The following is a 17,698-nucleotide window of genomic DNA, read 5'->3' as shown; positions in this document are numbered from 1 at the left end:
AAATTGTCTTAACACCCCTTCCTTCACCTCCCCCAGCTGAGGAAAAGTAAGTTTATCTTTCATCTCTTGGGAATCTGATTGTTCTCTAAGGCTGAATCTGAATCCTTCTATAAGGCTGGAGAAATCTATTGAAGTACTTCACTAAATAAAATATTTTTTAAGTAATTTTAGAATATGTAGGAAATATGATTCATGTTGTTTCATAAAGTTTTGAGTGCTTTGAGGAATTATTTCTATCACTTTTAAAATATGCTCTGGAAACCATTTTACACCCCACAGTGCACCTGAAATGTTAAAATAAAGTAATACATTGCTCCTTTGGAAATCAGTATGCTTAAATGTGTATCAGCAGTATTATTCATCATGCTTTGTTTTTGTGGGTTTTTTAGGTACCACAGATCAGTCATTTCTCTCTTGCATGTACTCTGCATAAAACCTGGATCATTTACATTCCGTTTTGTAGGGCAAACTCATAGGTCGATTACAAATGACAGTGTAAACAGATCTTGGAAAACCCACATAACAATTTAGTATCAAAATCTGGTACTTATACAATTCAACAATAGTGCTGTCTTTGGATGCAGGCTCAAACTTTGTACAAGACCGTCCCTGATAGTATCGTCCGACTTTCTACTTAGATTTTTAAAAAAATGAATTGGCATGGGAGGCTCAAAGGCCAGCATTTCTTTTTAAAGGAAATATCCAGGCAAACTCTTATAAGCAGGTTTGGTGATTTAGTGGTGTGTGGACATGTAAACAGCAATAACATCTGGATTTGGTAAAAATCTCAGAATAAAGGTGGCTAGTTTTTTCATCTTTTTGACATATGCCTGAAGCACAATGGTAGCACTACACAAAATTGACACTTTCTCCTTTCTCTTGACGGTACCATCAAGCACCATAAGAAATTTCTAATTCACTTAGTTATTATAAAAAGTATAGGCTTCATATATTTTTCATTGTGCAGGCATTTATGAGGCTTAGGAACAACTTTTAATATATAATTGCTTATTTAACCACTAATTAAAGTTCTTCTGTTTTCCCCTGCTGCACTTTAAACAGGGAAAAACAAGAAAAAGAAAAGAAGCACCTTAGGAATAGTACTAGGCACTCAAAAATGGATTAAATGTGATACTTGGATTTAATGGGATAGTTATGTTTAATGTAAAAAAAAAATCCTATTTTTACTCTGTGATGGACCAATTACAATGATGCAAACAATATTTAATTTCTTTTTAAATATTTTACTATAAATCACTGTATTATTTGTGGCATCGGGCATAAATTCTTTCAAACTAAAATAAAATTATATTCTCAGAAATACAGCAATGCAAAGGCAGCATGGTTAAATTCATAACTTTTATCATGAGATTAGTGTGAAGATGTTCAGGTCTTTTGCTTCTGTTGGCAAATAATATTTTTTAGTGAGCCCTCTGAACACTAGAAACTCTATATCAATTTGAGAAATTATGAGGGTGTTTTAGAAAGTCATTCCAATTCTGGAATAAAAACATTTTCTGGACAAATATCAGTTACTGGATCATATCACTTGTCTGTAGAGTTGTAAACAATGGGCACATCATCAGTGTGTCTACAGTATTTTCCACTCCTGTGTGGTTTTCCATTCATTGCACTCAAAATCGTTTTATTTAAAAATTGTTGTTACTTTATTTTTATGTTTGTACCGCGCTAGATAAAAGCCTCCGCTTTGGTCAGCGACGCTGTTATGTGGATTGAAATCAGTCTGGCAAAGAAGTCCGTATTTATAAGTAACAATCTGTTGGATTTGTGGAACATGTTGAGTTGGGATTGGTGTTGGGTCCTGCCTTATTTAACATCTGGAAGAAAGAGAGAAAGTAGCATGTTAATGAAATGAACAGATCATACTAACTGGACAATACCCTAAGTGCCCATACCTGTGAGAACTGAGAAACAATACAAGGAAGTTGTACTAGTCAGTGGATGCGTCTATACAAGACACTACTGCGCAGTGCTTACTGCACATTTATTTTGTACTTATATAATCAAGTATGAAATAAATGCTCAGTAATCAGAGTTACTGCACAGTTTTGCCAGTGAACACCTTCTAAGTGATGCTACTGCACAGTAGCACATTACAGTAGACTCCCGACTTATGCGTATATTGTGCTTCTGAGAAACCTTGCGTATGTCAAATTTGCACAACTTGTGGTGCATTTTCCCATAGGAAATAATAGAAAAGTGAGGGGTTGCATTCCTTAGATCTCACATTTATGACACCAAAGGTACCAAAATAAAACCTTTTTCAACCAATACTTTATTTATTATGTTACAAAAACATATTCTAAACATATGCTGCTACCACAACGGCGACACTGAGACTGAGCGAGCCTCCAGAATCCTGCTTGGGAACCCAAGCTGCACGTAACTCCATTTGACTCAGTCTGTGCATCTCGCAAGGCGTTCACGTATATACGCATATATACATGAATGACGTGCATCTGGGGATGTATTTTTCTGCTTAGGTGTTAATATTAATTTGTGTAAATGCAAGACATGAGTAAGTTGAATACATGTAAAACAGAGGTCTACTGTACCACTGTTGGTGCTGTGACATAATACTGTGCAGTATTATTTGACTACTGTGCGCGTAGTTAGCATCTTGTGTAGATGTGCCCAGTTAGTACCATAGGCAAGACATGATAAGATGAGATTCTAGTTGCAGTAGTGAAAACTAAGGCATCTCATACACAAATATTCAGTGAGAACAAGAAACTTGGAAAACAGTGATCTTGAAGGAGGGGTTCAATTGTAGAAAGGATTAAATTACTAGGAGTTCTTTAGTGCCTAATATTATACTGATGAATTCCTTAGAATGGCTTTGTAGATGGGTTGTTCTAGACTAAACTGGCTCATAATAGTTCCAGCATACCAGCTCTGTATCAGCAAGAGTTTCACCAACACTAGAGGACTCCCCAGATGCTAGTTTAGGGATCTTTACAGCCTCTTTGCATTGTCAAAGTAGTGCAAAGACGTATGTGGAATGAGGGTCTGTCCCCTTCGAGTTCAGGTCAATTAGTAGTCTGATACTGAAACTGAAATATGCAGTTGGTTAGAAAGATACCGTTTTGCTTTGTATATTTTGATTTATACAGACTATTTATTCTTTTAGTAAACTCTTATGTTCCTGCCCCATATCTTACTATATACTACTTTTATGATCTTTGAACTTATGCTTAGAATTCAGCTCCTATTCCCTTATTTGAAATTAATGCAGCCAAAATTGTCTCCAGTCTGTGCTGCAGATGACTCATTCTGTACATGAAATTGCCATTGATATCAGTGGGAGTTATGTGCGTAAAACAAGTGGAGAATACTATTATTTCTAGAGTGCCTATTGTGCACAGTATTTTAGAAACAAACACAAGAAAATGAGATTCTTTAAGTAAAGAGCAGGCAGTCTTGGAACCTAGAATATCACCACTCTTATTTGCAATGACTAGCAGCTTAGGATGAGATTCACAAAAGGGCTTAGGGGCTACATCCAGATTGGTTCTGTAGGTGCCTAACTGGAAATTTATGGAGAACTTAAGTTGCAAAGAGTGATCCTGATGGGACCTACTCTCTCAGCTGCAAAATATGGTAGGCACCAAAGTTTACTTGACATTTCCATTCTGGATTGCAGAATTCCCAAGTTGTCTACCCTTGGGCTTCTGACTGACAAATCAATCTAGTTTGATCTCTAGACCTCCAGATATCTAGTTCCTCTCTAAGTACACTGTGGTCCAGATTGGTGATACCATGTGCCTAAATTCCCAGAGGGGCCTGATATGTTAGGCATGCTTGGAGCTTACCTAGATCATAGGTACGTTAGTTCAGCAAAAAATATGATCGGTGATGGTGCCCATCTTCAGAAGTGGGAGATCTGATTTATAACTTTCCTTAGGCTGAAGGGATTCAAACCCACATCCCCAGAAGAGTGCCCTAACTAGCAAGCTATAGGATAGTTTGTATGTGGGTACCCTCCATTTTTTCTGTGGAAGAAACTGGGCTGTTATGGTGGGCCAGAAGGAGAACAAGCAAGAGAGAACCTGACCATATATTTTAGTGCTTGAGAAAGTGAGGTAAGAAAAGGGGACCTGGGGTCTAGTTTATGTTCCCAGAGCTAGTCTTAATTTTTATCTATTGACTGTCTAATGTAAAAAGCATAAATAATCCTGGCAGTAGGGACTGGAACATAGATTTTCCCAGTCAGAGAAGACTGCTCTTATCACTGGGTGACAGTGTCAGGCTCCCTGTTCCTTGTTCTCCTGGCCCCAAGACTTTTACATTCTTAGCTACACAGTTGCTAAACTCACCAGCACTACCACCAGCATCTGAAAAAAAAAAAGTTGAACCAGTTTTTTTGGAAAACTTGGTGTATAGGTCTAAGTGGAGATTTCAGGCTGTGGATCCCAGTCTCACATAGGTGGTTAATTGAGGGCTGTTGCTTGTCACCTAAGTCTGGAAGGGGGTTGGGATTTTGGACATAGCTCTCTATCCCATGTTCCTTCTTGGCTGGCTTAAGTATCAAATCCTGGCTGTTATGAAGGCCATTCCAAGGTGTCTGAGCCTTTCCATGTCAAGACATGGAATTTGGGGGATTAACTTAGGTTTATGAATTCTGTATCTGGTGCCCAAACGTTAGGTGGTCATGTGCTCACCAGTGCCAACCTAAGAGTCTTTGGTCATGTCTACACATGCTATTAATGCTATAAAGGCTTACTGTGCAGTAAAGTACTGTGTAGTAAGCCTTCTATGGGAGCACATCTACACATGCTCCCTGCTGGGAGCAAATATGCTGCCAATGGCCCCATCCACATGAGTGTGGACATTTGTTACCCTTGTGCTGCTGCTACTTGACCCTGGGGAATGTCTGTGCCATGCACAGCAGGTTACCCCAGGTGGGGTAAGGGAGGCAGGGTCCAGCACTGGGTTGGCTCCAGAAGCCTTACCTGGAGCCCTGAGGGCCTCCTGGGGTTGCAGCCAGAGGGTGGCTACGGCTGGCCATCCTCCAGTTTTGGGTGGTGTGTGCTGCCCCTCTGTGCGCTGCTTCACTTTTTTTTGTTTGGCACTGCTTGGTTCCTGGCTCTTGCGGGGAGCTGGGAGCTGAGTAGAGCTGGGACAGAGGTGGGCAGAGAACTCATCTAGGTGCTGCTCAGCTCCCAGCTTTTGGGGTGAGCTAGGAGCTGAATAGTGCTAGGACTGGGGGACTTCCCCATTCCCTGTGGCCCCCTAGTGCTGGGATGAACAGGAACAAATTTGCTTCTGACCAGCATCTACACGTGCTACTGCATGTTATCTAGTACACAGTTTACTACCTGTATTTACAGGTTGTGTCTAACTACACAGTAGACTAATCTACTATGCAGTAAATGGTATGCTCATGTAGATGCTAGTTAGTCTACTGCACGATAAAGCATCTCATGTAGACATGCCCTTTGTGAATTACACACATTTCCATTGTGAGCAACAGTAGCAGAATTGGGCCCAAAGAAGGAAAGAAACCTAGCTGGAGAGGGGAGATAACCACAAGTCATGTGGATTACTTAAGTTATACAATATATTCCAATTTTTATAATTATATTTTAATTCATAATTTATCCAGTAGGATAATATAGGAACAGATTGTTTGCAAGTAACGGATCTCTGCAATGACAATCAGCTCTGAAAAGTAGAAGGTGGGCAGGAAGGAAAGAAAATAACTTTCAAAATATGTAAAATGAGAAATGTTCCATGTTCAATTAGTAAAGTCAGAAGCAACTCAAGATGAGGCAGAAGAGGCTGTATCGATGAGCACTGCTGAAATATGTCATTTCCACAATACACATTCTCCCGTGGCAAACTATAGATCAGAGTTTGATACTTTCGTTCATATTGGTTAGCATATTATTCCAAAAATAATCCCATTAATTTAAACAGGGAGTACCTGAGCAGAAATTGCTAATCATTTTGAGTAAAGTTATAGTAATCTGAACCCAAAAATCTAAAAATGTGCTTGAATTCATAAAGGAATAAGATAAACCTCTAGCGATACTTTTGTTTATAACTAACATTTTAATTTGTCTTTTAGGGTGAAAATGTGGGGTTGGCTTATTAATTACAAAATTTGATGAGATGGGTGGGAGTAGAAAACAGGAAGATATAAAGGCTCTTATTTTTGTAAGATAAAAATTAGATGGACAGACGAGCCATCTGTCTTTGAAACTTGCTGCAGCACTTCAAAGGAAAAATGCCAATTTAACAATTTAAAAGCATTTCAGCAAGTTTCTCCAGCACAGAACTTCATTCCTCTTTAGCTGAGATGGCCTGATGGGTTGCTTGCTTGCTTTCGTTTTGTACTGAAAAATACCATGGGGAACAAAATTGCTTCTGGCTGTATTTTTTAATATTATATCATGAAACTAATCAGAAAGGAACCCAAGCTAAATTCCACAGCCCCTCATACTAAGAGGGAGCGAGGTGCTATATGGGATTAGGGTGGGGAGGAAGAACATGTTATGGGCAGTAGAAAGAAAAAATGTCAGGAGAGCTTTTTAACACCAGAGCTAGAGAAAGGGTTCATAAACCTCTACAGAGACAGAGGGAAGTCCTCAGCTTTGCAAGGGGGAGCAAGAAGGAATTATGAGTACAAATTTGTACCATGAGTCCCTGAACACCAGCAACACATGGAAGAAAGAAATCCATATAAAGGGGTGATTGAGGAATAACAAGTCCAAGACAGAGAGAGAATTTTGAGTAGCAAAAGGGTTGATGAGAAAGCACTCACATAAAGAACTGGGAGTAGAAATGACAAAAAAAAAAAAAAAAAAAATCATTCTGATTGCATTATAAAGTCTTATTTTTTTTCTGTTGACTTATTCATATGTGCTGGTCCTGTTCATATATTTTTCTTCATGGCTGTGATGAAATCATGTATGAGAAAAAGTCCTGAATTGAGTTGTATGGCTAATTGATCTCATGATCATGTGATTGACATTAGCCAGTCTCAGTTAAGCATTTCTAAAATACCATTCTTTGCAGTTGTCATGGTAGGGTTCATCCTCCATTCATTAAACCACTACTCCCTTTTAATCTTCTCTTGGCAGGTAACCTGGGACGTGTGGACCACATCACAGAATTTGAGTATGACTTATTCATTAGGCCAGATACCTGCAATCCACGCTTTCGAGTTTGGTTCAACTTCACTGTTGAAAACATAAAAGAATCACAGGTAAGTTCTAGTTAAATGAAATGATATAATGTCTTTACAGTTACTTACTGGAGAGCAAAAAGCATTTTCTTATTTATGACTAAAGGGAAAAGAAAACCCTTCAAGGGTATTTAGTTAATACTTGTTACAAAAGATAACTCTTAATGGGTAAATACAGGTGTCACCATTTGTTTTCCAACTAGTTAAGTTGGGAAATGCATACAAATAAACTAACTAGGATATAATAATTGCCAATGTAACAATATATTACAAAGTAACAATTGGTCTGTGGATTCTTTCCTTAATAAATTTACATGTATGTATTTATTTCCTCACAAAACAAGCAGAACCTGCTAAAGTACATGGAAATAAAACCAGAGTATTACAAATATAGTTATAAACTTTCAACTATTAAGACTCAAGGCTGTTGTCATTAGTCATGGGACTGTAAGGTAAGGTCATAAATAGGCATTAATTTGGCACTTTTAAAAAGAATGGATATCATGCAGAGTGAACCAGGAATTAAAGGGAACTGATTGCGAAGCATAACATAAGTAAACTAATTTACTTATTAAACTATTTTTGGAATGTTATTTTGCATTAAAAATGCATGTACAGAAAACAAGCTGCTTAGTCTTCACTTTGTTCATCGCTTTAAAGAAAAAAATGTTCTGTATCAACCTTCGTATTGGCTAATCATTCAAAGCTTTCATTCCACTTATCACATACCTTGTGTTTTATCCTGACAGTCTGTCTCAAGAAGTTTATCATCATCAAACTGTCTTTTTCCCTTAATGGAAAATAATTTATTTATTACAGGAAGAAAACATATGCACAAGTTTGATATTTTTATTCTTACTAGGGTAATATCTTTATATCCACTGCTATCCCAGCTTTGTTACAACTAGGAATCATGAAATTGTTTATCTGTCTTCCTGGAGACTGATACTTTATCAGACCCTTTCCCCTGCAGTGCCTTAGTCAACTATGATCAAATTATATAGTCATGAGATGAATGGGAATCTGTCTCAAGGAGGCAAAGAGATCTGGTGGAAAGATACAATATATATCTAGAGCTTACAGGATATTTGTTTTCACGGTTGTCTACATGAAAGAGAATGGTTTCACTATTAAGTTTGACTTGTGAGGTCTGTTCTTATAATGTGTCTTCCTATAATCTTTTTTTCATATCTCCAATTTCCGTTAAAATGAGACCCGCATGAATGTAATCTAGTCTGGAACCTTATTTAGGGCTTTGTACTAGCGGACAGAAGCAGTATTAGTCATTGCATCCCAACTATATTAAATGAATGTTAAAAATGGCTACATCAAACATACTGTATAACCCAGTTTATGCTTTTTGATTATTTTCTTTTATGTTTTACTAGGAAATGATAAAAGCAAAGAACATATGGTTCAGTGTAGCAGAAAACAGTTATATTAACACACAAAATAATGTTTTAAAGTTTGTAAAATTCTATGAAAAGTAAGCGTATCTCTGTATAAAAGTAATTCTCTGTTTAGCACTACCATTAAATATTCTTATGTGACATTACATTTATTGTGTCACAGGGACAGTGTAAAAGGAAAGCAAATCCATCCATTTAAACAGCCTAGTTCTAGTTTCAGCCAGTTATGTCTGACCATTTAAGGGAGTGGTTCTAGTCTCTAAAGATTTTATTTTTTTTTACTTTAAATTCTTGCTTTGCATTACTTAGTTTACTTAAATTTGAAAATCTGTTTGGCAGAATGTTTCTGTTGTCTTCGCTTTCTTATTAAATCCTCCCCACACTTGCTTGGTATCATGTACTGTCTCAGGTCTCTGTTGACAAAGAAATTAATTGCATTTCAAGGGTATCTTGAGAAAACAAGAGACATCCTTTCATTATCTGACTATTTCTCGCAATTCATCAATCCTATTTTTCTCCTGTTGCACCAAACTACCCATCATTGACACACGACAGGGGACAAGTGATTCAAAAGGTAAAGCAATTTGAAAGATTGTTAAAGTAGTAAGATACACAGTGGAAAGACAACAGTCATACAAGCGTTAGAAATTTATAATTGTATTATGCACTATTTTGCATTGCATTTTCTGTTGTAGCACCTGACAGTAAAGTAAGTAATGTAGTCTTTAGAGTATGTTGATTATTAGTTACTCTTATTTCTTTTCCCCATGTTATATTCATCAGCCTTAGTGTTAGGAATCACAGAAGAAAAAGAAGGAAAAGACAGACCTGTTAAGTTACCCAGTCTATCTCATTGCCTCTGCATGATTGTTCCCAAGAGTATGTTTTCTATTTTTTTTACAATGGAATTTTAATTCTCTCAAGCAATGGAGCTCTCACCATTAATATCTAGAGACTCTTCCATACTCTCCGAACTCACTGTCAGGAGGTGTTGTCTAATATTCTGCCTAAGTCCTTCTTTCTTTAAGTTAAAAACATTGTATCTACCTATGCTTCTATTTACTAACAGAAGTAAATTTATCTGAGTTTTCTGTAGCGTGGTAATTACCATGCTCCAGCGGACTCTAGCACAGGGGTGGGCAATTATTTTGGTCGGAGGGCTGCCCACTGAGTTTTGGCAAGCTATCGTGGGCCGCATGACAGGCAGCCAGGGGCAGATAAATATTATTTTTCTAAATTTTTTAGGGGCCCTGCAGGACAGAAAGAATGACCTGGTGGGCCGCATCCGACCTATGGGCCGCATTTTGCCCACCCCTGCTCTAGCGTCATGTGTATCAGCATCCCTGTGCTGAAAAATGGCAGCAGGGGCGCTTTAACTAAAGCTTGAATGAGCTTTAGTTAAAGTGCCCCTGCCACCATTTTTCATCATGGAGATGCATGCGATACATTTTAGCTAAAAATATATTGCATGCATCAGCATCATGCATCCTGGAAAGAACCAAGCTCTCATGGTTGGGAGCCCACTCAGCTGAAGGGCTCCAAGCTGCAGGGGTTTGCCATGTAACCCCTGTGGCTGGTAGATCACCACTGTGGCAATGCACCTGCCCAAGGGGTGTGTGATCCCCCCCGGAGTGGGGGGGAGAGGGGGAACATGCATGATGCTGATGCATGAGATACATTTTAGTTAATGGAAAATATGGATTAGCCTGTCTTAATAAGCATTAACTAAAGAGTATGGGGCATGTATACATGTGCCCTGGAAGTGTATGTGGCAGGCGGGTGGTTTAATTAGCGTGGCGGATGAAAACATGTTTATCATAAAATTGTAAAAGAATGATTAAGACTCTCATTGCCTTCACTTATATATAAATAAAATAGGTGAAGAAAACTGGCATGTAGAATGTCTGTGTGATATAGAACTTGATCTTTTGGTTTTCTTCTATGGTTTCTGACTTGCTAGTCAGCTTGTCTGATAAGATCTGAGCTGTGGATTTCTTCACTCATTTGTTCAATGAATTCAATTAACACCAATATTGGAAAGAACAAAAAGAAACTGATATGTTATACGTAAGGACTGTAATCATGCAATGATTACACTTACAATAACCATGAGAAAGGGAATGAAGGAAATGGGATTTGCTTGGAAGACATGGTCCCAGGAGCAAAGCCTCCAATTTTTCTAATTATATATGTGTCACAGGCTGCTGTCTGTTTCTAGATAACAGTCTTTATTGGGCAGGTTTTGCTTCTTATTAACTTTAGCCATGGCCTTCACAACATCCTCCCTAGTTTTACTAAATTCCTTCTGTGGGGAACCAGAAATTGGGTGCTCAAATATCACACCCAGATTACATTTCATATTTTTACCAGAAGTTTATTGTACTTGTTTCAGGTGCAAGCTTACCTCCTACCTGAAATACCCTTGAAAATGTCAACAGGAAATGTGGATCGACTTGAGAATTAGACCTAACAGGAATTTAGATATATATGATATAAATTAACAAATTATGCTATTACACATGAATTGGAAAATTTTATATCAAAAAGTTATTGTTGTTTGTGTTGTTGTGGTGCCTAGAGGATCTAATCAGGTAATCTAAACAGATGATCATTGTACTATGTAGAATACACATACATTATATAAGAATGGTCCCAGTCCTGAAAATGTTAGTTTACAGAACAGAGCTGGATAAGGACTTTTTTTCTGTCATATCAATTTGCTGTGTTTCATTACTAGTGACCAATTTCTTGAAAATTAACTAACAACATTAAGGGAGTAACTGTAATTATTAAAACCTATCTACATTGTCAATCCAAGCATTTTGATGGACTGAAGTCTAAAAAATTGGAATTTGGGGAATTTCTTAGAGCTATGCACATAGGAACATTAAACAATTTCAACAAAGCCAGTGGCTTAAACAGTTTAATCACAAACCTGACTATATTAAGCAAATAAAGGATTATAAATAAGCAGCAATCACATACTATTTCTTATAAATCTATCTATATCCCCAAATAGTTGCTATATATGAAAACACTCTGAATAACTCTTTTCTGGGCTTGTCTACACATGTAGTTAATTCAAAGCAGTAAACACCAGTGCATATTGTACCGGACTTCTTGTTCCTGGGTGCACTTTTTGATAATGCACCTGGGACTACAGCACTTTGAGCTGGGTCGGAGCAGCCCCAGCTGAGATGGAGTCCTATGGAGGGGGCAGTCTGCTAGCTTGGGTGTGCTCCAACTTGGCTCAACGTGCTTTGGAGGGGCTGGCTGGGGCATGAGGGCACTCCACTGTGGGGCTAGCCAGCAGGCAGCCCTTGCATGAAGCACCCTTGTGCCCCAGCCAGCTGGGTCAGTACCTGCATGTGTATTGCTGCACTTGAAAAAACTCTGCAGCAAGATAATACTTGTATTTACAAGTACTAACCAGCTGCAGAGTGTATTAGTTTCTTGCAGCCTAATAGGGCTGCGTGTGTAGACACTGAGACATTTACTTAGCTAATTAGTCTACTGCGCAGTAAATGTCTTGTGTAGATGTGCCCTCTGTGTCATAAATCATATTCAAAAGCAGTGTTTCTAGTGGGATCAGAAAAGAAATTCAGTCAACAGGTATGTCCCAATGCGGTAAAGTTTTATTCCTTAAATATCTTATCTTGAAGTGGAAGAGTTGAAGAATGTATGAAAATACCCTCATCACAGAATGCTATATTTGGCAATATCAGTGAGTATCTAGTTATTTGGTTTGTATTAGCAGATCACCAGATACCATGAACTATTGTAACTACCCAAAGTTTTATAAACAATGTTGGCTTATCTATGATTATTATATATGCCATATCTAATTTAAAAAAAAAATCAGTGAAACCTACAGAAAAAGAAAGTATTGTAGAAAGTTTAAAGCAATTTCTTGCAAGTTTTCTGCTCTTATTGTTCTGAAGAAATAGATCCACAGATTCATAGACATTAGGGCTCGAAGGGACCTTGCAAAATCATCAGGTCCAGCCCATTGCCCAAGGGGCAGGAAGTCTGCTGAGGTCAAATGATCCCAGCAAGATAAGCATCCAAGTGGGTTTTAAAGGTGTCCAGAGTAGGTGCATGCTAGGGCTGTGCGAAGCTTGGTTGCTGATTTGATTTTGTGGCGATTCAGCCTGGTTCAGCAGCTGAATCTCCAAATGGAATCAGGAGACCCTTTAATCTCTCTGAATTGAATCAGAACCCACCAAATTGATTTGGAGAGATTTGGAAAGATTTGGTGATTCGGACATACACACAGCTTTAAATATTTTTGCTACAGACCTCAAGGTACCAGGTGACTCGTGAATGCTGTGAAGCTGGGGCGGATGGAGCGTCCCACAGGAGCATGGGGGGGCTACCCAGCACACTCAGTAGCAGACCTTGAAGTGGACCAGAAGCACTTCCAGTGCACTTCCAGGTCCATTGGGGAGTGTGCAGGGGGGCCCCCCACACCTCTCTGGCTCGGTGACTGGTGCCTTCTGGGTTTGGGGGGCCACTCGGGGTCCCCCCGCAGCTGATTGCCAAGCCGAAGGGGTGCGGGGGCCCCCCCCACACACTCAGTGGTGGACTGGAAGTACTTCCGGTTCACATCTGAGTTTGCCATCGAGCACACAGGGAGTGCCTCCAGGCTCCTGTGGGACACTTCATCTGCCCCAGCATTGCAGCGTTCGTAAGCTGCGTGTGCTACCTCGAGGTATATAGAAAAAACATTTAAAGCTGTGTGTATGGCTGAATCGCTGATTCTCCAACTCAGCTTCGAATCTTCAGATTTGGATTCGGCCAAATCATACTGGGGACAGTGATCTGAATCAAATTGAATTACTGTCCCAAATTTGGACTGAATCCAAATCCAAATCAAATATGTCCCGTTTTGCATACCTCTAGTGCATGCATCACTTCTGGGAGGAGTCTATTCCAGAGTCTGCAGACTTGGATGGTAAAGAAGTTTTTTCTTACGTCCAGCCTAAAACGGTCTTCCTGGAGTTTGTGACTGTCCCAGGGGAACTGGGGGGGCAGGAGGGCCCCAGGCCAAAAGAGAGCCCCTCTTACCTCCTGTAGAGCCTGAAGAACCGGAGGAGAGGCGCGGGGCTAAACCACCGGTGAAAGTGATTAGCCGCGCGTATATCCAGCTGCGGCCGAGCAGCGTGGGCGGGAGACGCCGCCCGGGAGACATAAAAAGCGGCCCCGACAATACGGAGGGGCGGCTGATGTATGGAGGCTGGAGGGAAGAGCCCTCACTCAGAGGGAATCAGCTGCCGCGCCCGGCAGCGTGGAAAGCCAGGGGCGGAGCTAGGAGAGGCTCCAAGAGAGTTGGCAGAGATGCCAACAGCAGAGCCAGCAAGGAAGCCGGCTGCATTGTCGGTAGCAGAGCCGACAGGGAAGCCGACTGCAACATTAACAGCAGAGCCGGCAGGGAGGCTGGTTGTAATGCCGGCAGCGGAATCAGCTGGAGAGCCGGCAGCGCCGGCAGCCGCAGAGGCGGCACTGAAGGTGGGGCAACATCAACAGGGGAACCAGCAGCTGGACTCGCAGCAGAGCCAGCGGTAGTGCCCGCGGAGGATCTGGAGAAGAGGTAATAGAGGGGCAGGCCCAACGGGGCCTCATCGGGCCACACCAGGGGGCGGACAAAGACCCGAAGCAGGGCTGGACAGTGGACCGTCGTGGCCCACAGCAGCCTTGGGAAGAGGCGGGGATTCAACACCCCAGTGGGTGAGCCGCCTGGGTGGTGGAACCCGAGCCCAGGGTGAACCACGCGGCCCAGAGGCACCCTTGCGGGCCTCCTGGCCCATTAGCTTAGGAACCTTGGTTATCTTGGTGGTGGGATAGGCACATAATGTCACAGGGTGATTAGTTTATAATGATAGGGAGCCTTACTGGAAGGACCAGGCCGTAGGTCCTCGTGGACCATATACCGGGCCCGAAGACCTGGGCACGCAGCAGGCGAGCCGTGGGCAGGAGTTGGGGAAGAGCTGAAGACACCAAAAGGGGCCTGAAGATCGGCAACCCAAGGTGGCGAGTGGCCGGGGTGTAGGGGAGGTCGGAGCCCTGTGAGTGTCCGCCGGGAGGTGCGACGACCCTGGAGGCTGCCCCAAGGGGGAACCCCTCCACTGAGGTGACATCCCAAGTCGTGGCAGGTGAGTTAAGGGGACCCCTGATGTCAGCAGGGGTAGCCTGTGGGGTCCACCTGCGAGCCTAGGACAGACACGATCCCAAGTCCGGGCGAAGGCCGCATGGGAGTGCCTAATTGAACGCAGGCGGGCACAGTGACCATTAGACCTTGCCTTCCCTTGGGGTGCCCTGGTGAACAGACGTTCTCCCGGATCCCAATGCACACCCCTAATATACTTATAGGCCGCCACCAAGTCTGTCCTGAGCCTTCTTTTTTCCAGGGGAAAGAGTCTAAATTATAGTTCTGATTATAAGATGATCAATATACATAAGATATAAAAGAATACCTAAAGACATTCTTTCCCTTTTAGAGGAAAGCAATTTTCAGAATTCCTTCCTTTGTAATAAGCTAACACTTATTATCTTACTGTGGTGGAGGAGGGAATGGACAATTGCTAATTAGCAGTGGTGATCCTCCCACTCCAGCAGAATAACACATCCCTTGGGCAGATGGATTGCCACAGTGGTGATCTACCAGCCACAGGGGTTACAAGGCATACCTCTGCAGCTCAGACCCCTTCAGCGTAGCAGACTCCCAGCAGTGAGAGCTTGGCTCTTTCCAGGATTGGGATCCTCCTAAACTGAAAATAAGGTGCAATGGGATCTATGCACCTCCTGCACTGGCAATAAGGCGCAATGATTCCACAGTCACGCCTCTTGCCATCACCTGTAGCAGGGCAGGAGGTGTGATTGTGTTAATCGCATATTAAATTCCATTGTGCCTTTACCTGCATGTGTAGAGGAGGCTTGGGTCATGCAGTTCTTATATTCTTAATTGATTTTTAGCTTTATTAACAGGGACTCTGTGTGTGTGTATGTATGAAGAAAAGGGCAGGCTCCCCGACGGTCTTATTTTGCAGTAGAAACTGTCAAATCAAAGGGTATATCCCACATGATCAATTTATAGTGAATGCACAGATCCAGTATTGGTGGATCATCACCTTTTATGCCATTTCCTTTTTGTATAACTTAAAAAATATCTATAATATCTCTACTCTCTCAGTGGGCGTGTCTACATGTGTATTAACATGCTTAGTTATGTGCATTAAATCTAGTACCTCCATTGTGAGGTACTAAGAAAATGCTCATTGGTCTGTCTTAATTCACATTAACTAAAGAGCATGGGGCTTTTATAGACATGCTGTGGGATGTGGGGGCAGAAGTGTGGGCACTGTAAGTAGCCTGGCTCCAAGAGCTGCGCTAATTAATGCATCCAGAGGGTCATGTATATCAGTGTCCCTGTATTGAAAAGTGGCAGCGGGGGCGCTTTAACTAAAGTTCGTTGAATGAGCTTTAGTTAAAGTATCCCTGTCACCACTTTTCTGCTTGGAGATGCTGATACGTGTGACACTGGAGTCTGCTGTAGCGTGGTAATTACCATACTCCAGCAGACTTGATTAATTGAGTCTGCTCCAATGCACTATAATTACTGCATGTTGGAGCAGCCTCCCTGCACATGTATACGAACCCACAGTTTTAAAGTAATGCTTAATGCACTTTAGTCAGTTTTAATATGCATTAACTAAATACCATGGTTTTTTAGAGTGCCTGTACATGGGTGAGGAGGCTGCTGCAACATGCTGTAATTATAGCACATTGGAGCAGACTCATTTAATTGAGTATGTTGGAGCGTGGTAACTACTGCACTTCAGCAGCCTCCTGCATCTCATGTAACAACATTCCCACACTTAAAAATGGCAGCAAGGGTGCTTGAACTAAAGCTTAAATGAGCTGATACATGAGATGCTGTGGCACTTAATTTAGAGCGGCTTTCAGAGCTACTCTAATTAAAGTACCCCCTCCATATCACATGTAAAAGTGCCCTTAGTGATGCTTTCATGCTCATTAAAATAGCCTAATTAGATGGTCCCACTAAGTACTGTTTAAACAACTATTTAGTATAAAGTGTAACTTTGAAAAAGGTCAGTAGGATTGGTTATGTTTACAGTAAGAGTTTGGTTATTACTTGGACTGGATTCTGTGGTTTGCTAAAGCTGCCTTGCGCTGTCCTTAATCTTTCTAGAGAGTTTCAGTAGAGAACTGCTTTCTTGTTGGAATTCTTTACTGGCATAGCTATTTCATATATCAGCTGCATTCTTACATTCATAATATAGGCATAATGGCAGAGCAAGTTGGCAACAGGACTGCCAGTTCTTTATTGCTGTAGGGGACCTTGACCATTGATGCCAGAAGTGCGAGTAGCAGTTCTGGTTTCCACTGGAGCCAGAGAGCCCTGTATTAGAGCTCTGCAACTGCATGTCTGACACAGCCGCTGTCAGGAATAATGGAGAGTTGGGGCCTTGGTATTTCAGTATGTGCCAACTTTTTTATCCCCCTTTTATCCCTGTTTGTCCATTTATTTTCAAAAGAGGGATCCTTTCCTTATTCTTATTTGTTAATTCAAGTCAGTACTCTCAGAGTGCATTATAAAATATTTATTCTTCCTAGGGCCTTATTTTAAGAGACAGATGAGGGTATTTTTGGTGTGTATGAAATGGTACATTCCATTTAACAATCTTAATAAGTTGTACAGTGCATTCTTGTCTGTTAAGGTGTTTAGTTCTGAAACGTACAGATTTGAACTCTTTATCTAACATAATTTTTATCTTATAGAATTTAATAATAAGTTTGACAGACTTGTATATAGTATACATTGTATATATTTCTATATATTGTAGTCATATCAAATTAGGCTTAACCTATTGTTGAATTATTTGTACACTAAACTTTATTAATACTCTGGTTATCACCTACTGTTTTATCTAAATCGGGCTGCACTGTGAATCGACAAAAGCACCTATGGATCATTTTAATGGTTTCTCTTTGTGGTGTCTGTAGATCTTATCCATTCCTTGTGCGTTGTAACAGCACTTATTTCCCAGTGTACAGGGTG

General features: G+C 40.8%; 1 protein-coding gene across 3 annotated transcripts in view; it reads left to right on the top strand.

The window, feature by feature from the left end:
• Window positions 1-17,698, top strand: part of LOC102572691 (BEN domain-containing protein 5) — a 1,452,508-nt gene that overhangs the window by 73,333 nt on the left and 1,361,477 nt on the right. For all 3 annotated transcript variants that reach the window (XR_009462307.1, XM_059727817.1, XM_059727816.1), the window contains exon 3: window positions 7,107-7,231. Coding sequence is in view for 2 of the 3 variants with exons in the window: in XM_059727817.1 (XP_059583800.1) it covers window positions 7,107-7,231 (125 nt within the window). In the remaining variant the exon portion in view is untranslated. The remainder of the gene's footprint in view (window positions 1-7,106; window positions 7,232-17,698) is intronic.

This window comes from Alligator mississippiensis, chromosome 5, assembly GCF_030867095.1.
Source record: "Alligator mississippiensis isolate rAllMis1 chromosome 5, rAllMis1, whole genome shotgun sequence".
NCBI lineage: Eukaryota > Metazoa > Chordata > Crocodylia > Alligatoridae > Alligator > Alligator mississippiensis.
Note: the sequence above shows the minus strand (reverse complement) of the source record. Positions and strands in the feature narration are given on the sequence as shown.